The 22,552-nt window shown below is 39.9% G+C and overlaps 1 protein-coding gene across 1 annotated transcript in view; it reads left to right on the top strand.

Annotated features, from left to right (window-relative positions):
- The window catches only part of aire (autoimmune regulator), a 28,572-nt gene extending 11,844 nt beyond the window's left edge, over window positions 1-16,728 (top strand). The window contains exons 6-11 of the mRNA XM_057857583.1: window positions 6,444-6,562; window positions 6,630-6,751; window positions 6,844-6,913; window positions 13,529-13,551; window positions 16,034-16,157; window positions 16,540-16,728. Of these exons, the coding sequence (XP_057713566.1) occupies window positions 6,444-6,562; window positions 6,630-6,751; window positions 6,844-6,913; window positions 13,529-13,551; window positions 16,034-16,157; window positions 16,540-16,620 (539 nt within the window). The 3' untranslated portion in view covers window positions 16,621-16,728. The remainder of the gene's footprint in view (window positions 1-6,443; window positions 6,563-6,629; window positions 6,752-6,843; window positions 6,914-13,528; window positions 13,552-16,033; window positions 16,158-16,539) is intronic.
- Window positions 16,729-22,552: the final 5,824 nt, after the last annotated feature.

Below are 22,552 nucleotides of genomic sequence, written 5' to 3'. Positions count from 1 at the left end.
TACCAAACTCTCTTAACCCAGTGATACGTCATACCCTTCGGATATGGGTCCATTTTAGGAGATTCTTTAACTACAGGCTGTTCTCTCTTTTGAGTCCAATTACCTTTAACCACCTTTTCATTCCTTCCTCCTTTGACTATAACTTCCGAATATGGCATGATAAGGGTATCAAATCCTTTACCGATATGTTTGAAGATGGAAATTTTGTTTCATTTTCTCAACTGACTGAAAAATATAACCTGCCCAAAACTCACTTTTTTTCGTTTCCTGCAAGTCAGGCATTATGTGCGCTCGAATGTGCCCAATTTCCCCTTAGCACTCACACACAGTATTAATCCCATCGACCGCTTTCTTTCCTTCGATCCACTTCCCAAAGGGGCTCTGTCAAAGCTGTATAGCTATATTTCATTGTCATTGGGTACAGCGACTGATAAGGTAAGAGCAGCTTGGGAACAGGACGTGGGGCACCTTCCTGATAAACTGTGGGATTCCATACTGTCATCAATACATAAGTCATCAATTTGTGCTAGGCACTGCCTCCTTCAGTTTAAAGTAGTGCACAGAGCTCACATATCAGAAGCTAAGCTGTCCAGTTTTTACCTGAACATAACCTCCACCTGCGATAAATGCAAATTAGGGGACGCTACATTGATTCATATGTATTTGCTGTGTCCCAAACTGCAGAAATTCTGACACGACGTTTTCCAAACTCTGTCCACAGTACTAAACAACAATATTAGCATCAATCCTATCCTCGCTCTGTTTGGTATTTTTGGTGAAGACGATGGTCACTTGTCAACTACAGAACACCGTTTGGTCACTTTTGCCCTGCTCTTAGCTAGACGTGCAATTTTACCAAGATGGAAGGGGACCGCCCGTCCCACGCTTGAGCAGTGGCTTCGAGACCTAATGTCCTGTCTCAAATTAGAAATGTTGCGCCTCTCTATGAATAAGTCAAGGGGAAAGTTTCATAAGATGTGGGACCCCTTTTTTGGCTTATTTCCACAACACTCAAAGCCATGAGAAATACATATTTGGACATAAATGCGGCAGCCTTGACTCTGTGATGCACTGCTAATACCTCATCATTGTTATGTATGGTATGCCTAAATAATATAACCATTCAGGACAGTTAAGGTTGTGGGTGGGTGGGCTGTTTTGTGTTTTTGTTTTTGTTTTGTTTTTTAATTCTTGTTTACTTTTATGATTATTTTGTAATTTTTCATTTGTCTATATATATTAAAATTGAATAAAACATATCTGAAAGTTAAAGATGGGGATCTAATCTTGATTTTGGTGGGTTTTTTATTCATGCAACCATTCATTATTCAATCATTTTCCGAACCGCTTATCTTCATAGGGTCGCAGGGGTGCCTATCCCAGCTAACTATGGGCAGTAGGCGAGGTACACTCTGAATCGGTTGCCAGCCAATTGCAGGGCACTCATGTAACCATTGAACACAATAATCTGTGGCACTCAAAATATCAGTCAAAATCAATGAAAATGGCCGGTACAGAAGAGGAAATTGGCCAATACAGAAGAGGAAATTCTGTGAAAAATGGCTGGGAGTGAAATCATTAGTTAGCCTGGAACTCCAGACTCACCGCTGTTCCAGCTATAGACCCCAATCACCAACGTCACACAATCACGTGATCGCTGTATTGTGCCGCCATATTGTCCGTCATTGTGTGTCCGTATTGTCATTGATCGTAATTTCTAAAGGTGGATTCACTTGCAAATTATGGAAGCCCCGGTGCTTTCAGACGCTGAAAACTCATTTGATGAGTTGCATAAAAGCCGTTATTTGGATAAGCTTCAGTCGATCCAGTCGCCAGATCCATATTTGATGCCCAAACCAATGTTTCCTCCCGCCCGGTCCCGTCCTGTGCGTCAGAGCTTGTCCTGAGACCACAAAATTTCCAATCATACTCCAGTTTATGTCACAATGAGGAGTCGGGTACCCAAAATCGGCACCGGCCTGAATATAAACCGACATTTGGTCAGCTGAATGTCACCGTTGTCACGATTGTAAAATGAAACTTGATCGACAATGGGCCGGTGTGTGCTGAAAAATAGCTGCCCCGCGTGAAATGTCCCCCCTGACGGGAGCGCTTACTTATAACGCTTTATTGTTGTGAAAACATCAAATGTTTTCATGGACACATTACAGTAATGGATTTACGACTGTAAGATCAGTTTTAAATAATTAAATTACACAAAATATTAGTACTGTATTTTAGTAACAAAACGTGGCAAAACATGTTGATGATCCCGAAATGCGGTGTCAGCATTAAAATAACTTACATGATAATGTACAGAGGGGAGAACAAGTATTTGATACACTGCCAATGGAAAAACCCATTGGCAATGGATCAAATACTTGTTCTCCCCACTGTATATGCTCGATTAGTAGCTTAGCCGATGCTAAGTAAATAAAGGACTCCCAGCTACAGTGGGGCAAATAAGTGTTTAGTCAACCACTAATCGTGCAAGTTCTCCCACTTGAAAATATTAAACCTCAACCATGAGAGACAGAATGTGGGAAAAAAAACAGAAAACCACATTTTTTTATTTTTAAAGAATTTATTTGCAATTCATGTTGGAAAATAAGTATTTGGTCAATACCAAAAGTTCATCTCAATACTTTGTTATGTACCCTTTGTTGGCAGAAACGGAGGCAAAACGTTTTCTGTAACTCTTCACAACCTTTTTACACACTGTTGCTGATATTTTGGTCCACTCCTCCATGCAGATCTCCTCTAGAGCAGTGATATTTTGGGGTTGTCGTTGGGCAACACGGACTCCACAGATTTTCTATGGGGTTGAGATCTGGAGACTGGCTAGGCCACTCCAGGACCTTGAAATGCTTCTTACGAAGTCACTCCTTTGTTGCCCTGGCTGTGTGTTTGGGATCATTGTCATGCTGAAAGACCCAGCAACGTCTCATCTTCAATGCCCTTGCTGATGGAAGGAGATATTCACTCAAAATCTCTTGATACATGGCCCCATTCATTCTTTCCTTTACACAGATCAGTCGTCCTGGTCCCTTTGCAGAAAAAAAGCCCCAAAGCATTATGTTTACAAATGCATGCTTCACAGTGGGTATGGTGTTCTTCGGATGGAATTCAGTATTCTTTCTCCTCCAAACACGAGAACCTGTGTTTCTACCAAAAAGTTCTATTTTGGTTTCATCTGACCATAACACATTCTCCCAGTCCTCTTCTGGATCATCCAAATGCTCTCTAGCGAACCGCAGACGGGCCTGGACGGGTACTTTCTTCAGCAGGGGGACACGTCTGGCAGTGCAGGATTTGAGTCCCTGGCGGCGCATTGTGTTACTGATAGTAGCCTTTGTTACTGTGGTCCCAGCTCTCTGTAGGTCATTCACTAGGTCCCCCCGTGTGGTTCAGGGATTTTTGCTCACCGTTCTTGTTATCATTTTGACGCCACGGGGTGAGCTCTTGCATGGAGCCCCAGATCGAGGGAGATTATCAGTGGTCTTGTATGTCTTCCATTTTCTAATAATTGCTCCCACAGTTGATGTCTTTACACCAAGCGTTTTACCTATTGCAGATTCAGTCTTCCCAGCCTGGTGCAGGTCTACAGTTTTTTCTCTGGTGTCCTTCGACAGTTTTGACAGAGTTTGAAGTGTGACTGACTGAGTTCTGGACAGGTGTCTTTAATACCGATAATGAGTTAAAATAGGTGCCATTAATACAGGTAACGAGTGTAGCCTCGTTAGGCCTCGTTAGACCTCGTTAGAAGAAGTTAGACCTCTTTGACAGCCAGAAATCTTGCTTGTTTGTAGGTGACCAAATACTTATTGTCCACTCTAATTTGGAAATAATTTCTTTAAAAATCAAACAATGTGATTTTCTTTTTTTTTTTTTTTCCACATTCTGTCTCTCATGGTTGAGTTTTACCCATGTTGACAATTACAGGCCTCTCTAATCTTTTCAAGTAGGAGAACTTGCACAATTGGTGGTTGACTAAATACTTATTTGCCCCACACTATGTGTGTGTGTGTGGGGGGGGGGGTGTACGTCTGTGTGTGTGAGCGTGCACATTTTTCCGTGGAGAACTAGGCGCTGACTTTTGCCTTCTGCGTAGATATCTAATTTAATGCCAAGTTTTTCCAGTCACTCACACCCTTTGCGAAATGAATCGTCACTGTGGTGAATTTGAAAATGGCGGCAGGCAAAACAGGAGACGGCGTGCTTTTTGACAGAATATTTCAGCCAGAAAGATTTATAATGAGCGTTTTTCGTTTCCTATCATTTTTTTAGGGGAATTCTAAATCAGGCTGCTTAGGAGAGGTATGCTTTTGGTCAAGAACGTCATCCATTGAATATGATACACCCGGTTGTGGCTCTGTTATACCATTAGCGTCTTTAGTGGGACGAACTGAAACTCCGGTCACCATTTTGGCAGTGCTCTCTGGCATTTCATGGTCCACATCTTCAATCCTTGGTTCTCGCTCAGTAGTTGTTGTCGCTTTTGAAAGTTTGAAAAAATTACGTACATCAATCTTGTTTCTTCTGTCCTAGGTAGTTTTGGCTAAGCAAAGCAAATGATCGTCTCTAAGGTGCTAGTCACATGACCTGCTCGAAAATTAATTTTGACCTATTTTAGAAATATTTTTTTATGTTCATTTCATTCATTTTTGTTGTTTTTTTTTTTATCTCTTTACAACTTTTAGAGACAACATTTTAACGGCAAAGTCTTAATTTTTAAATTCATATACTGGAAAGTCAATTACATGCAATGACATTTTCAGCCGTCCCCCCCTTAATCTCCGCGTATGGTGTACCCGGCCTACTGCCCCTAAATAGTTGGCATAGGCTCCAGCACCTCCTTGACCCATAAGTGGCACAGAAAATAAAATAATGAATACAAACCCTTTCCAAATAATTTGAATTTTTTTTTTTAAATTGTATTTCATGGAAATGTTTATTTGGATGATGAATCAACTCGTCATAGCAAATTTTCAATAATGAATTAAATTTCCCACCATATTCAATTTTTTTTTCATCTTCATGTTTTTGAAAGGGTCGTATATTGATAATATAAACAAAGAATTAACTTTAAATCACAGCTCTTCAACATGGGCATTCTGAGGGGCCCTAACTCGGTGTTGCTAAGTAGTTTGGTCTGCTGACAGAAATGCACATTCTAACTGAGGAAAAAGTTAGGACACCCTACCACCACCTAATAGCTGGTGTTACCCCCTTTGACTGAAATAACTTCAGTGAGACACTTTTTGTAGGCATTTACCAGTCTTTGACATTGGTCTGAAGAAACTTTGCCCCACTCCTCAACGCAGAATATGTTCAGCTGTGAGATGTTTGAGGTTTTTTTTTGCATGTATAACCCGTTTCAAGTCACTCCACACCATCTCAATGGAATTAAGATCTGGTCTTTGATGCAGTCATTCCAGGACTCTCCATTTCTTCCTTTTCAGCCAGTCCTTGGTGGATTTACTGGTCTGTTTTGGGTCATTGTCATGTTGCAGGGACCAGTTTAGCTTCAGCTTTAATTTTTTCACAGATGATCTCATCTCTCAGAATAGAATTGATTCATGGTGGATTCTATGTTGGTGAGCTGGCCAGGTCCTGTTGCAGCAAAGCATCCCCAAACCATGACACTGCTTCACCGTTGGTATGAGGTTATTTTCCTGGAATGCTGTATTGGGTTTACACCAAACGTGTCCTCTGTTCTGGTAGGCATGCACTTTCACATCAACAGTAGCAAGAGCCCACTGTAGGTCCCGTGATGACATCTTAGGGTTTTTGGAGACTTCTTTTAGCATCTTGCGATCTGCTCTCGGGGTGAACTTGCTTGGACGGCCAGACCTGGGCATGTTGGCAGTTGTTTTGAATGTCCTCCACTTGGAGACTGTTTTCCATACAGTGGAATGGCTGATTTTATATTGTTTTGAGATCTTTTGAAATCCCTTACCAGACTCATAAGCGTCTACAATCTTCTTTCTGAAGGCCTTAGACAGCTCCCTTGATCTCACCATGGTGTTTTCTGTCACTTCAACAGTCAGGGGCACACCAAACTAAATGTGAGGCTTAAATAAGGCAAGCCTCCTTCAAAACACTGGGTTATGATGTTCTAATCATGTGCACCTGATGTGATACAGCTTGGTGTGATTTTAACCATTTTAACTGGTATTGAATGTGGGGTGTCCTAATTTATTCCTCAACAGAAATTGCATTTATTTAAAATTACTATTACTTGAATCTCTCAAGATTGTTAAAAGTGATATTAGATATTCATATGACCTCATATGTTAGAAAACACACAGACTTCCATAGGGCGTCCTAATTTTTTCACATGACTGTAAATAGATTCTGATTTAAAAAAAAAAAAAAAATCTTCTAATGATTCTATTAATGATTAATGAACGCATGTCTTTTACTGATATTCTTTTCCTTAGGTTCCGCAAGAAAGTGCATCAATCAACCAGGAGACCTTTACAAATGCAAAGAGTTGAACTCCAAAGCTGCCACGGCAACCTTTCGCCGCCAGATGGAGACAACAGCCAGCTCTGAACAGGTCCGTACAGTCACCACGCACTAGTTTTCTTTACATTACTGTTATACTTGTACCTGTGTGCATGTAGAGTCACCGTAACGATGACGAGTGCGCCGCATGCAAAGATGGCGGCGAGTTGATCTGTTGCGACGAGTGTCCCCGAGCTTTTCACCTAAGCTGCCTGGACCCCCCTCTCGCGTCCATCCCCAGGTCTATTTGAACTGGGAGTTTAAATGGATTGGGCGTTAATTACCATCAGTGGCAGTGAATGAGTTAATAATGATGCACTTTTGTACCCACAGTGGTTCTTGGCAATGTGAGGGCTGCAGTGGCAGCAGAAGGAAAGACCACAAAAGCCAACAACCTTTGCATGTAAGGAGCCTTTCTTCGATGATTAGGACATACACACTGATTATGGCTACAAGTAACACTCTAAAATTGAATACGTTTTTTTCCCTTTGTTGTATTTAACTCCTTGCATGTCATTAATCCGATAGACTCCAATTCATATACAGTAAACCAGGAAAACTTGCTGTGAGTACCAATGTTTGAGTGCCATTGACAGCGCTAGACGTCCAATCCATTTTGACTGAGAGAATGACTGGATTGAACATCTAGCTCCATCAACGGCAGTCAATGGCGTAAGGGGGGAAAATAATCATAATTTGTGCATAAAGAACAAAGGACGGATAATAAAGGGCCAAATACTGATCCCTGTGGAACTCCGCAAGCAACATAACCAGGGGTGAAAGTGGGCCAGAACGGTCAGGAACGCAGTTCTGGTATAAGATTCAGGGCCAGAACGCAGTTCCGGTATAAGATTCAGAATGCTGTTCAGGTACACTGTGCTTTGATTCCAAAAATATGACGGCAACTGTCAAAACGCTATGAAAAAACAAACATGCTAAGCTGCTACACATGCATTTCATCTCCAAGAAAAAAAATCTACCAACATCAGATCTACATACACAAGTGTTAAAAACAAGCATAATAAAGTGCTTGTGTAGCATAATCCGTTTCCACAAATATATATATATTTTTTTTTTCCACGGACGGCATGGAGGTTTCTCCAGCTGCTGCAGTTATCTGAGTCTGACGATGATGAGTCACGTCAATGTGCGAATGCATGCAGCAAGGCAAAATGACTGGACTCATTTATCCGTTCAATTGGCTGACATACTTACATGTGATCAGCGGAGATAGTTAGCTCTGATTAGTTCAAATGTGCATGTTTTCTGGACCAGCAAATAAAAAAAAAAAAATTAATTAAAAAAAAGGGTTGTTTAATTGATGCGACAAAAAAGGGCAATGCAACATAAAATGGATCAAATCTTTAAAGGGCAACTGAAGAGCTTTTCGGATTTCGCTCTTGAGTGTTTTACTCAGTTGAATTGTATTAAATGCATCATTCGCTGTCTCAAAAAGTCACATTAAAAATAATAATAATAATAATTGACCGCGTAGTTTTTGAGTTATGGCCATAGCAACACCATAGCAACGAGGGACGCGCCTTCCTGCCGACCGCTACCTCATGACGTAACTTCCACGAAGCCTCGCCACCACTCTGAACACGGAAATATAGCACCACGCTATCCTCGCCATATATTGCAAACATTTTCTGGGTTTTACTCGCGGGATTCGTCATGCCATCTCGATGTGTAGCGATGAATTACTCACAGGAAGACTCGAGACTCTAGGAGTGGTCCAAAAAAACTTCTCCTGCAAAGGTTTGGACCGTTTTTGTGAGCATGCATACAGGTCCCCAATCGGCTCATTGTTTTCATCATTTCAGCCACAACAGCTTTGAAAACCTACAACAATGCAACCTTGGTTTTACAAACACGTAAGTAGAGATCCTTAATGGCTTTTATGATTCTAAAATGTAATGCACTTTTGTTGATAAACGAGGTGGACTCCTACTGCCTGTTTGTTGAAGTGCGACATTTTTTGCTGTTGCTGTTGCCCTGTCATAAGTAGATAGGTTTGCTGACAGGTCTACTCATGTGATTTTATGACTATATCAATAGGTATTATGTAAATTCAAATGTTCCCAGCACCAAATAGGTCCTTGGTTCGTTGTTTTTTGGCCTGTCATAGGGTAAATATAAAGCCGATATATTAAACAATCCTCTGTCAGGCCCTAATGTATCAAATACATCTCAATAAAATAATAACTATTATACTTGAACATCAAGGTCTTCCTATTCGAAGAGGGAACAATAGCATCAAATAGATGCTGCTTTGACTGGGGCATTATTATTTGATCACCAAGATATTAATATTAAATCAAAATTAGGGTTCATCCAATATTTTCATGCTGCTGTGATTTTTTTTTTTTTCTCCAGGAAGCCAAACATAAAAAATTCAGCGGCGGAAACCCTCAACACGATGAAAAAAGCATTGCAAGTCAGTCGCCACCCAGTTTCCCAAAATCAAGAGAGAGTGGGTCGAGTCATATGATGACCCAAGTGATGCGGTGTCCAGCAATGACGACTGAAGAGATCCTATGAGGCCAGCCAGATGCTGAATTTCTTCCGTCTGCGACATCAGATGATGATGACTTTGGAGAAATAAATATAGCAAATTTTGATGAGATGAAATCATAAACTAGTCATATATACAGTACACATTTTTAAAAGAAAAATTTACCATCACTTTTTAATGATAATGCATTATCTTTGTATAGAGAACACTTAATGCTACAGAAAAGAGTAAATACATATTTCCCACTGCCACTTTCATTTTTCAATGTTGCGCTAGTCCGTTGCTATCCTAACCAGTGTTGTTAATCTTACTGAAAAAAAGTAATTAATTATAGTTACAAATTACTTCTCCCAAAAAGTAATTGCGTTAGTAACTCAATTACCTGAATGTAAGAGTAATTAGTTACTTGGCAAAGTAATTGGTGATAATTACTTCTTTTTTTTTTTTTTCCCCTCAAAAAAAAAACAAAAAAACATTGGCCACACTATGTGAAGTTTTTTGTGAAGGTTATGGTACAATTGGCCCGAGCCCAATTCTTTACCCTAATTGAACCTTTACCCTGAATCAACTGTTAAAAGTTGTTAAAATTGCTCCCATTATTGCATTAGTTCCCTTCTCTTCACTTTCGACATATGAAAGTTTTAAAACTGTTTCATCATTTAAAGATAGATTCAAGTCAAGATTTTGCCGATTTAGAAGTATTTTAGATAAAAAGTTACTTAGGTTCGCTAGGAAGGTTCTCTACAACAGAGCCGTCCTAAAAAGTCTACTGCTTTAAGATGGCGGCTGTCTACTAACGCATTTAGTGCCATGTCTGTCATTTTGCATCTAGTTATATCTATATCTATATCACAGTACATGTGTTATCTACCATGTCTACCATATCTACCATAACATGCGGGCGTAGTTTGTAGGCTATCGGCTACAACATGTATTATTGGAGCTACCTAGCATCGCGTTTGCTCGGCGTCACAACTTTCTTGCCTCCTCCCAACTCCTGCTCTGCTCTGTCGTCTAGGTGAGTCCGTCTCCCTCAGATTTTTGACCAATATAGTAACGCATTATAACGCATGCCTTTCCGTCCTCAGTAACGGTAACGGCGTTGCCAAGATGAGAAAAGTAATTAATTAGATTACCCACTACTGAAAAAAATAACACCGTTAATAACGCCGTTATATTGTAACGCCGTTATTAACAACACTGATCCTAACTTTGTGTTGCTCACTAAATTTATGTTATTTGATGTGTGCCATTGTGTGTTTGGTACAACTTAGCTTATATGTTGTGTCACAATCTGACAGCGAAAGCTGATGCTGATACAACATAAATCTGGTATCATTTATTATTGTGGCCTATTGAATTTTTTTCAGAATGGAATATAGATACAATATATTATGTACCAATAGAATACATTAAACAGTCAGCAAAATGTGTCAATGTTGTTTACAATTTATGGTTTTATTTTTCTGTCGGTGCTTCAGCCTCCTCAAGTTTGGCTCTCACGTCTGGGATCTCCTGACGACACAGGTATACTCTTGGAAGGGTAATTACTTGACGGTTTACAGCAATACCTGGAAAATAAAATCGTTTTGTCATTTATTTTTAAAAATCAATAACATATCATTCATTTAGCCACATTTGGGCTAGCTTTACCATACTTAGATCAGTAGGAGTTGTCCCATTACCTAATATCCAGTTTTAGCTATGTGGAGAGCGTGGAAAAATATACAGCCATGTAATCGCATTCTCTCTAATAAAAAAATCACGATGCTGGATTTAGGCTTACCACTCGCTCTCCCGTTCGTGAAGTGTCAAGCTGTCAATTGGCGTCATGACGCCATCTGCTGTGTCAAGTAAATCGCCGTCATCTGACGTCTCAGGTTAAAACATGTAGGGATTAATTGTAGTTCATCTTTCCTGGGAGCCTTTGCCATCGGTAGCGTCACGAAAGAGCGATCCTGAATGGTTACCTACGGTGGAAACATCACTGACATCGTTGTTGCTGCTGTGCTAGCTGTGGGTAGTGTTCTGTTGCCTACGTCACACTTCCGGGTTTGCGAAGGGACCATTAACGGAGTGCAAAAAAAACAAACAAAAAACGCAAATTATCCTTGCAATTACATGTTGATAATGTCATGCTTGTTTTGACGAACTCGTCCAAAGTTTATATTCGTAAAATTACACCAAAATCCGGAAAGGTCTTCAGTTGCCCTTTAAAGATAGACTCAAGTCAAGATTTTGCCGATTCAAGAGTATTTTAGATAAAAAATTACTTAGGTTCACTAGGAAGGTTCACTACAACAGAGCCTATCTGAGAAGTTTACTGTTCCAAAATGGTGGCTGTTTACTAACGCTGTTTACTACTAACTAATAACTATATGCATGAGATATCTAGGCGTAGGTTGTAGGCTGTCGGCTACTGTCAGGAAATATTGGAGCCACCTCGCCTAGCATCGCGTTTGCTACATCATCACAACAAACATTCTTCCCTCTCCGTGTCTCTGACTTTTCTCGCGTCATTCAACCAACGTATTAACGAACGGAGGAAAAAAAAACATAATGCACGAAATACGTACAGATTTTGAACGTAACGTACGGCGTACACATTTAAAAATCAGTGCTCACTTGTACAAATTACACCGAGACTGTACAACTTGACAGGTATGAATTATAGTGGACCGTCACAGTTAGGTAGTAGCGCTCTGTAGCACGGGACGTCCAACTATCAGTGGTCACGGCGAAACTATGTGCTTTAGTGAAGTCATCTTCGATGGCTTCGACATTTCATAAATGTCGGGGAATACGTTGTTGGAGAAATATGTCCACGAGGGAACAATGTAACGCAGGTCAAGCGTTGCAAATAAATTAACGAAGCCCGCCATGTGTTTTCACTGGTGTCATCTCCGGGGTTGTCCTGCTCTGAGAAAGTGATATCTGTGGGTGATGCCGGCTGAGGTGCCGGAGTCATGTTATAAGTGTTGCCATTATCATAGGGAACAAACGCTGAGCAATGCTTGCAAATTTGTATTTTTATTTTTATTTTTTTCTCAATATTTTCTCTCCCTCCGCATTGTAGTCCAGGGGGAAACCGAAATGTTGCCACACCGCAGATTTGAAAGAAGCCAGTGCTTCCTTCAATATTCGGTCTCTCCACTCCTCCGCTCACCACAGGTTTTTGTTTTCTTTCTTGTTTCACTTTATTTCGTAAACAAGAGAGGGCGTTACTCGGCTTCTATTACACAGGTGCTTGACAGCGATCGAACATTTACTTGCGGCGGGGCGGGAAATTCTTCACAACTGTGCTTCACGTCACACACAGGCACACAGAGCTCGACCAATTCATTCCACTAGTGTTCGGAATAATTTAATTGCAAAACCGAAAAGGCGCGGTTCATAAAGGCGTATTGAGCCGTACAGGGCGGACCGTATTGCCTGGTACACCAGACTCACCGCTGTTCCAGCGATTGAGTCTGGCCACCATTCAGCAGATACAATTTCCAGGGTGGAGCAAGCCCAAGCAAACAGACAGCGGAGTGGACCAATCAGCGACGGGCAGACGTGACGTTAATAAAACGACGAGGGCAGGACGAGGGACTTGCGCGCGGAAGTAAACATACGAGGAGAGCGGAGTTTATTCAACATGGCTAGCGCGAGACAGACTGTTGTCAATGACTCGTGTCGATGTGTTTTTGGTAATTTAAAACTGATTTTACCGTGGATTGGAACATATTCTCGGCTCTCCTGTTCACCATCTGTGTTGTTGTTGTGGAGACGACTTCCGACGCGCAAGAGTGACGTTGCTTGTTAAGAACACGTCACGCAAAAAAACGAATGTGATTTGTCGATTGATTTTGTACCTGCTCGAGAGGCCGTTAATGGGCTGGTTCCCAGACTTTTCTCTCAGTGTTTGAAAAATACAGGGAGAACAGTCTGGCCATGCCAGGCAAGAACCGTACGGTTCGGCTTTGAACCGCAAACTGTTGCACTCCTAATAAAGGGCCAAATACTGATCCCTGTGGAACTCCGCAAGCGACATAAAAATATTCAGAGCTCAAGAATTCGGTGAATTACACAGTGGTTCCTATCCGAGAGATAATATTAAAATCACGAAAGCACCAAGCTTGTAATTCCAAAATATGTTTAAAGGTGATCTAGCAATAAATTGTCATTGATAGTGTCGAAAGTTCAAACAGCAGAAACATGGATTAAGCGTCAGAGTCAAACACTGATAAAAGATCTTTAGTTACTCTTGTGAGGACCGTCTCACTGGAGTGAATTGCCCCAAACCTTGATTGTGAGGTGCAAACAGAGTGCTCGAGGTCATATGTGTTGATCAGCCTTCATTCTCACACTTTTGGTGTTTCTCAATTATAATACTCTATATTTTTGGACAACTTTTACCAATAACTCAAAACTCCTGGGTTGTACTCCATTTGTAGCCTCCGCAGAAAAACTGCAACACTTCCAGCATAGACATGTCATTCTTCCCCTTGCTGTCCTCAGCCTCTACAGCGTCTGCCGAAGAGGTAAACACGCACTTACACACACAAAACTCAGTTTTGCTGGTTCAAATGTATGAAATATAATGAGAATTGAGAGTTGGCTAATTCCAGTTCTAGTTAAGAGCTTAATGTGGATATTTGGATCAATTATGGTTTTCCTCGGAAACAGAGCATGTATTTTGCTAAATAGAATGATTTTGAAAAGTGCGGTCATAATTGGTTTCAGGAATTTGAGCGAGGTGAGTATCATCTAGGTAGCCGGGAGTTAAACTAATAAACTACAATTATTTTTATAAAAGTAAGAAAGAAGAAGGCTTATGCAATAATGGTCTACAGTGATCCCTCGTTTTTCACGGTTAATGGTGACCAGAACCTGCCGCGTTAATTGAAAAACCGCATAAGTAGTGCCCCCTCACCACAAAAAAAAAAAAATTGTGTGGGTTCAATGTATTTATTCAGATTTAGCATTGGAAAGAGACATATAAAACATCTTATTCACTTTTTTTTCCCAAAGTATTAAAAAAAAAAAAAAAAAAAAAAAAACTTTTATGTATGCATATATTTTAATAAATGGATTTTAAGTTCTTCAAATGTAATAATTATAAGTTTTAAACATGTTACTGCCCCACCGAATTATTATTAAACAAGAATAAAGTGTAAAAATGATTCTCTTTATTAAATGCTTCATTGAGTGAGTCCACTCAAATCCACTCACGCTGCTCACTTACACACCATGAGTTGCCACAGCAACTGTTTAACAAGTTCAACGATGATTGACGCCTTCGGCGCTTTGAAGCTTCGGGTTCCAGGCATCTGTAGCAATCATCGTTAACTTTAATAAGCAACTCCAGTGCACTGCCTGAGCAACAAAGAGCAGGGAGAGGGAGTGAGTGCGAGTGAGACTACGCGATCGGCTCGGGACAGCTCATCTGTATTTATTTATTATTTTTCGTAATTGAAAAAAAAAATTGCGAAGGACTGAGGGTTCGATGTTTGAAGCACGAGGGATCACTGTACAGTGGTACCTCTACATACTAAGTTATTTCGTTCCCGGACCTTGTTTGTAAGTCGAAATGGTCGTATGTGGAGTAGAATTTTCCCATAAGAATACATTATAATTCCATTAATTCGTTCCACAGCCCAAAAACCTACACTAAATCCTTAATAAATACTGCTGTTACTATTGCAAATAGCAATTACAAAGAGCAAAACAAATAAATTATGAATAAAAATCAGAATGACAATAATATAATAATAGCAATAATAATAATTCCATGTAATAATGTAACGAATCGGGTTGTAATGTGGCAGACTTTTTTTGCTGTACCTGAACGCACCGCGGGGCTGACGTGACGTTGAGCAAGGGAGCGTGCTATTTTACTTTCTGTTTTGATCCTGGCGTCAACAGCAGTGGACACAAGGCGAGTTGATGGAATAAATGATTAGAAACCTGACCAAGCTGGCGATTTCTTTGGCAATGTTTTAAGAATTGTCACCTTAACTTATAAAGACTGGCGAACGGAGATCGACATTCTAGGGCCCTATTGTCTACCCAGTTCATGGATGCACACACCATGCTCATATTTTGCTATTATTCACATTTTCATTTCAATGGTAAGCGTCACCTTTTGTTTTTTTTTTTCTCCACCTGCGCTAACCTTTTTGATCCAGTGTTGACTTCTCTCACAAGAAAATGAGCCGTGTGTCCGTCTTCTGGCAAAACAAAGAAACTGCAGCGCTGTCAAAAATCGTCACATTTCGAGCATGTCGTCGGATGTAGAAACAAATGGCGTGTCAAATTTTACGTCGGATGTCGAAAAGATCGTGTGTCGAAGCGATCGAATAGTGTGGTACCACTGTATATCCAAATTCACACTCACTTACACTGTATACTAACTAATATGCTAATTTATACTAACATAATAACCCTTACTTTGCTAGTTTTCAATCAGCGCCCGAATCCTCATATTTCGGGATATTGCCCCTGTTTGAAACAAAGTCTTGATGTGTAATGAAATTCACCATAAAATTGAGGATTTTTTTAAATATTACAGATCAAGTAAATTGTAATATGTGGGTCCCTGAATAGTCAGAAAACAGTTTGCCTTTTGATATCAGTTTTACCGGTCAAAAGGAAAGTAGGTGGGCATGTCTTAATAACGGGATGCCCCAAAAATCTCGAGATCCAATGCCAAGAATTGAACAGGAAGTCAACCATTTTTGTTTGGACAACCAATTTGTACTCACTCTTGAAAGGTAGAAAATTTGAACCTCTAACCCCTGACTCGCTGAGAGGACATGTCTATTATAATAAAAAGGACACACAAAATGTCTCCAAGAGCAATCTCTAGAGTTTTACAGAGAGTGAATCATTTTGGGTTGAAGTGTCAATTTTTGGTGCATACCAATGCTCCTGCTCTGCATTGCTCCCAAATCACAGCCAGATTTTTCTTACAGCGCCAACTGATGTCAGTTTGATTGTCAGTCCGACAATTGGCGTTAAAAGAGGGGGCAGTTTCAAGACTTTGGTTGTTGCTGTTTTTCAGCTTCCCGAAATGGTCCACAACTCACATGGCCGTGAACAGCGCTCAGCCACGCATACCGACATATTAGACTCCATCCTGGGAGACGTGAGTAGCGCTCATTTACACACGTGATGTAGTATGTCTAATATGTAACCAGAGGGAAAAAGCTGCACAGATTGGAGTCAGATGTGTTGTGGAGCATTGCGTCACTGCATTCCATTACATTATGCACTTTTTGAAATTCTTGTTAAACTATAAGTTTTTAAGTAATCAAACATAGGCTTCACTGTTATTCAAAAAGCCGCAATTCAATTACAAGTTCCCTTAATCCAATTGGCGTTGACTGCGCTCTGACCCAAAACAATGGAAACCGAACCCGACGTGCACTAACATGATGAATTTAGCAAACTCGAGTCGGTCGGCCAAGTCATTCTGTGCGTGTTCATCGCATGATGTCATCCGCATATGTGTGTGTGTGTTTCCGTAGGCCTCCTTGGATGGCATCCTGCAATGGGCTTTCCATAACATCCCTCAGCCTCTTCAAAACTCTCACGGATGCTACCAATGACATGGAATCAAGTGCTTTTCAACACCTACTAGAACCAAGAGTTTTACTCATTTTGCCAAACGAGCAAAGATCTGTTTTTCATTTTTGGTGAAAAATTATCGCTGAGAAACGCTGTTTGAGTCAGGGGTTCTATGGAAGACAGTGCGACAGAATAAATACAGTGGGGCAAATAAGTATTTAGTCAACCACCAATTGTGCAAGTTCTCCTACTTGATATGATTAGAGAGGCCTGTAATTGTCAACATGGGTAAACCTTAACCATGAGAGACAGAATGTGGAAAAAAAAAAAACAGAAACTCACATTGTTTGATTTTTAAAGAATTTATTTCCAAATTAGAGTGGAAAATAAGTATTTGGTCACCAACAAACAAGCAAGATTTCTGGCTGTCAAAGAGGTCTAACTTCTTCTAACAAGGTCTAACGAGGCATCACTCGTTACCTGTATTAATGGCACCTGTTTTAACTCATTATTGGTATAAGAGACACCTGTCCACAATCTCAGTCAGTCACACTCCAAACTTCACTATGACCAAGACCAAAGAGCTGTCGAAGGACACCAGAGACAAAATTGTAGACCTGCACCAGGCTGGGAAGACTGAATCTGCTATAGGTAAAACGCTTGGTGTAAAGACATCAACTGTGGGAGCAATTATCAGAAAATGGAAGACATACAAGACCACTGATAATCTCCCTCGATCTGGGGCTCTATGCAAGATCTCACCCCGTGGCGTCAAAACGATAACAAGGACGGTGAGCAAAAATCCCAGAACCACACGGGGGCACCTTGTGAATGACCTACAGAGAGCTGGGACCACAGTAACAAAGGCTACTATCAGTAACACAATGCGCCGCCAGGGACTCAAATCCTGCACTGCCAGACGTGTCTCCTTGCTGAAGAAAGTACACGTCCAGGCCTGTCTGCGGTTCGCTAGAGAGCATTTGAATGATCCAGAAGAGGACTGGGAGAATGTGTTATGGTCAGATGAAACCAAAATAGAACTTTTTGGTAGAAACACAGGGTCTCGTGTTTGGAGGAGAAAAAATATTGAATTACATCCGAAGAACACCATACCCACTGTGACGCATGGGGGTTGAAACATCATGATTTGGGGCTGTTTTTCTGCAAAGGGACCAGGACGACTGATCTGTGTAAAGGAAAGAATGAATGGGGCCATGTATTGAGAGATTTTGAGTGAAAATCTCCTTCCATCAGCAAGGGTATTGAAGATGAGACGTGGCTGGGTCTTTCAGCATGACAATTGCCACGTTTACATGGAGCCAAATATTCCAATTACAATTGGAATATTTGTTCAAACCGAATAAATGTGTTCCATATCAACACCTCATTCGGAATGAACAGGCCCAAACCGAATGGAATTTCATTCCGATTCACAGGGGTGGAATATTCCTTTTCCCAAACCGATTAGAAGTAAAATTATATCATGTAAACAGGGAAGCGGAATGGTGTCTGGTTGCGTTCTTTCTGCACATGCTCCGTACTGACGTGGTGACGTCACTTGGTGACGTAAGTAACGTCACTTGCAACATGGCTTCCAAGCACACGCACAGCGCACACGCACAACTTTTTAAATGAACGGCGTATCATTCTGAAGTTTTGTTTCCACTCGAAAAGTTAAAACAGCAGCTGATCTGACGATGGATCTCCATGTTTTGGAACGTGACGCTTTGTTTTGATTAATATGCGCATGTCAGATGGCAGTTGTCAAACGTCCTTTCGTTATAAAGGCAGACACATGTAAACGCTGGATCGGAATAGATGAAGTGACATGTAAACAGCTGATCTGAAATATCCATTCGGAATGATTTGAATCGGTATGAATAAAAGTCAGCATGTAAACGTGGCTAATGATCCCAAACACACAGCCAGGGCAACAAAGGAGTGGCTTCGTAATAAGCATTTCAAGGTCCTGGCCTAGCCAGTCTCCAGATCTCAACCCCATAGAAAATCTGTGGAGGGAGTTGAAAGTTCGTGTTGCCCAACAACAGCCCCAAAACATCACTGCTCTAGAGGAGATCTGCATGGAGGAATGGGCCAAAATAACAGCAACAGTGTGTGAAAAGCTTGTGAAGAGTTACAGAAAACGTTTGGCCTCCGGTATTGCCAACAAAGGGTACATAACAAAGTATTGAGATTAACTTTTGGTATTGACCAAATACTTATTTTCCACCATGATTTGCAAATAAATTCTTTAAAAATCAACCAATGTGAGTTTCTGTTTTTTTTTTCCCCACATTCTGTCTCTCATGGTTGTGGTTTACCCATGTTGACAATTACAGGCCTCTCTAATATTTTCAAGTGGGAGACATAGCACAATTAGTGGTTGACTAAATACTTATTTGCCCCACTGTATGTTTCAGAATAATCAAAATATCATTGTCGCACCGAAAAAAAATGTTAAAAAGAATATCAGTGTAGAATAAAAAAATCTCCAAGAAATCAGACTGTAAAATATAGATTTTTCTTCGAGAAACTAAAATTAAACATAAGTAAGGGGCGACACTGTGTTTGAGTGGTTAGCTCATCTTCCTCACAATTCTGAGATCAAGGGCTCAATCCAGGCTCCGGAGCCTTTCCCAGCTAATTATGGACAGTCGGTAGGGTACATCCTGATTTGTTTGTCAGTCAATAGCACGGTACAACAAGACAAACAACTATTCACGCACACATTCATTACAAGGGACGAGTGTTAAACTTCGACCAGCCAACCATGCATGTTTTTGGGATCCAGGAAGAAACTGGAGAAAACTCACGAAGGGAGAACATGCAAACCCCAGACTGGAAGGTCGGAGCCCGGCATCCAATAATTGGAAGTTCATGTGCATTGCTTATTCCAAGATGGAACTTCTTGTACGTGTGTTACTGCCTGCGAGTTCATTCTTCCAAATGAATTCACTAAGTTCGGGCATAGACTTCATAATATATTGACTGGACACGGGCCGTCAAAGCTGACCGAGTGGAAACACAGACAAAGAGCTTTTTATGTTGAAAATTCTTGTGAATAAAAGCTTAAATCCCTGAATTTTATATAGATATGAACGTAAGAAAGTCTTGATTCTTGGTTAAAAACGGGCGGTTAGCATTTATTTTAAGTAATTATGTCGAATGTGTTGCTAGCCAATGTGGCGCCGCCTTATCACAACGAAGAGGTTTTTACGAAGAAAATTCTTATGAATAAATGATTATATCCCTGAATTCTTTATAGATATGAACATAAAACAGTCTCAATTCTTGGTTAAAAGCAAAAAAACAGGCAGTTAGCATTTTTTTTTTACATAAATATTGCGAAGTATATATATACTGTATATATATATATATACACTAAAAAATGTATGTTAAAAATGGGTGGGGGGCGTGACCCTATTTCGCAGTTTTTTCACTTTACGTGGTCGGTTAACAGTAACCCATTAACAGTAATAAGTGAGGGATCACTGTACTAGTATATACACATGTGATATTCTATGTACATAGATGATTTGGTAAAACAATATTTTGTAAATTAATTCCTTCCTAATAGACACACACACAAAATACCATGCGGTTAATACTCATGTGGTTGTGAGACAACTGACTGTGATCATACACTTACACTGCTGGCCAAAAGTATTGGCACCCCTGCAACTCTGTCAGATAATTTTCAATTCCTCCCAGAAAATGATTGCAATTAGAAATGCTTTGGTAGTAATATCTTCATTTATTTCACTTGCAATGAAAAAAAAAACACAAAACAGAATGAAAATCAAATAAATCAAAAATTAAAATCATCGTATTAGGCTGAGGGTGCCGATGCTTTTGTCCAGCCCATTTTTGAAGTTTTGTGTAAAATGATAATGATTAAAAAAAAAAAAAATTCTATTCCCTTTTGTGTTTTTTTTATTGCAAGCAAAATAAATGAAGATATTACTACTAAAGCATTTGTAATTGCAATCATTTTCTGGGAGAGATTAAGCATTATCTGACAGAATTGCAGGGGTGCCAATACTTTTGGCTAGCAGTGTAACCAGTGGGTGTTACCGTGCTCACATGAAGCTTCGAGAAATTAACCCTTTCTCGAACCAATTGGCTCAAGTGGTTCAATGGCTCATGAGGCTTCATCTCACCATCACTAGGAAAAACACTCATATGCTGCTGAAAGGTTCCATCCATCCATCCATCCATCCATCCATCAATCCACCTGTATGAAAAACACGTAAGGCCAAGAACAAGAAATTCTCAGTGTGAGAATGTGGAATAAGTATGCACACTAAATCCCTCCATTCGCGGCCCTAAAAAGTTATTCCAGCTGCGTCTAAAACATCTGCTAACATACTTTCATCTTCACTGTTTTCGACTCCAAAAATGTAATGTTGCTGTAATACAATAAAGGATATTAAGTGGTGCCTTGAGATTTAACTGGAATTCATCTGTGACCTAACTCAAAACACTCATATCTCAAATAATCTTTTTCAACAGAAATGACTAAAAATGCTATAAATTTCTTCGTTATGGAATGCCATACAGTTATGTAAAGCATGCAATTGTATTGTGAGCTAAATGAGCGTGAAATGTGACAATTTTGCCCAGCTGATAAGAACACGACATTCTGCTTGTTCTCACACACATCCTGTGTCTCATTTCCAAGAACCTGTTGATACGCGCACATCCTGCCAGCAGTATGTTGATCACCACTTTGAATTTTTTTGGAAGAGTCCTATAAAATTCCCAAATCTTGACCAGTTTGACTTGGCTGTTGAGTTTGAAGGGGATGAAACACCATTGCGTGTAATCTAGAGAAAATTGGGTTTCTCTACATTTGAGGAGATATTATGAACATTTTGCGTCATTTCAAGCAGTTCTTAGGTTCCTAATCTCATTTATTGACATTGACGGCTATAGAAATAGATATTAATTAGGGCTGTCAAAAATATCGCGTTAACGGGTAGTAATTAATTTTCTTAATTAATCACGTTAAAATATTTGACGCAATTAACGCACATGCCCCACTCACACAGATTAAAATGACAGCACAGTGTCATGTCCACTTGTTACTTGTGTTTTTTGTCTCCCTCTGCTGGCGCTTTGGTGTGACTGATTTTATGGGTTTAAGCACTATGAACATTGTGTAATTATTGACATCAACAATGGCGAGCTACTAGTTTCTTTTTTGATTGAAAATTTTACAAATTTTAATAAAACGAAAACATTAAGAGGGGTTTTAATATAAAATTTCTATAACTTGTACTAACTAGGGATGGGAATTGATAGAATTTTTACGATTCCGATTCCATTATCGATATTGCTTAACGATTCGATTCTTTATCGATTCTCTTATCGATTCTAATTTGGGGAAAAAGAACAAACGTTTTGATTGGCATCGAGTTTGTTTAATCAGAAGTCATAACCTTACAAACTCACAACTAGATCTAAAGAGGCCCAAAGCCTCAATGTTAATTGTGGCAATAAGTGGCAAATACACAAGAATGTGTAACATTTTACTGAAACATTTATCTAATAGAAATAAAAAATATTGGTATATATTGGCAGATAGGTTTTTGTTCTGCCTTTGGCAATATGTGTTAAAACAGGGGTCCCCAAACTTTTTCCTGTGAGGGCCACATAACTTTTCCCTTCTCTGATGAGGGGCCGGGGTCAGTTTGTTACAGAAAAAGTGACGATTGCAGAAGTGCATAAATGTAAAAAATTATTGTTTTTCAGAAAGCCACAATCAAATAACCCTTTCTGGATTCTTTATAATAATAATAATAATTAATAATAAAAACACTATTAATTAAATAGATAATAACCAAATAATCCTCTCTGAATTCTTCAAGGAAAAGGCCAGAAAATAAATAACACGATTGAGGAAAAAAAAAAAAAAAAAACTTCAAAATGGCCGGACCAAATGTGGAGGCGGGCCGTATTTGGGCCGCGGGC

Source organism: Corythoichthys intestinalis, chromosome 14 (genome assembly GCF_030265065.1).
Source record: "Corythoichthys intestinalis isolate RoL2023-P3 chromosome 14, ASM3026506v1, whole genome shotgun sequence".
In the NCBI taxonomy this organism is placed as follows: domain Eukaryota; kingdom Metazoa; phylum Chordata; class Actinopteri; order Syngnathiformes; family Syngnathidae; genus Corythoichthys; species Corythoichthys intestinalis.
This window is presented reverse-complemented; position numbering and strand designations above follow the sequence as displayed.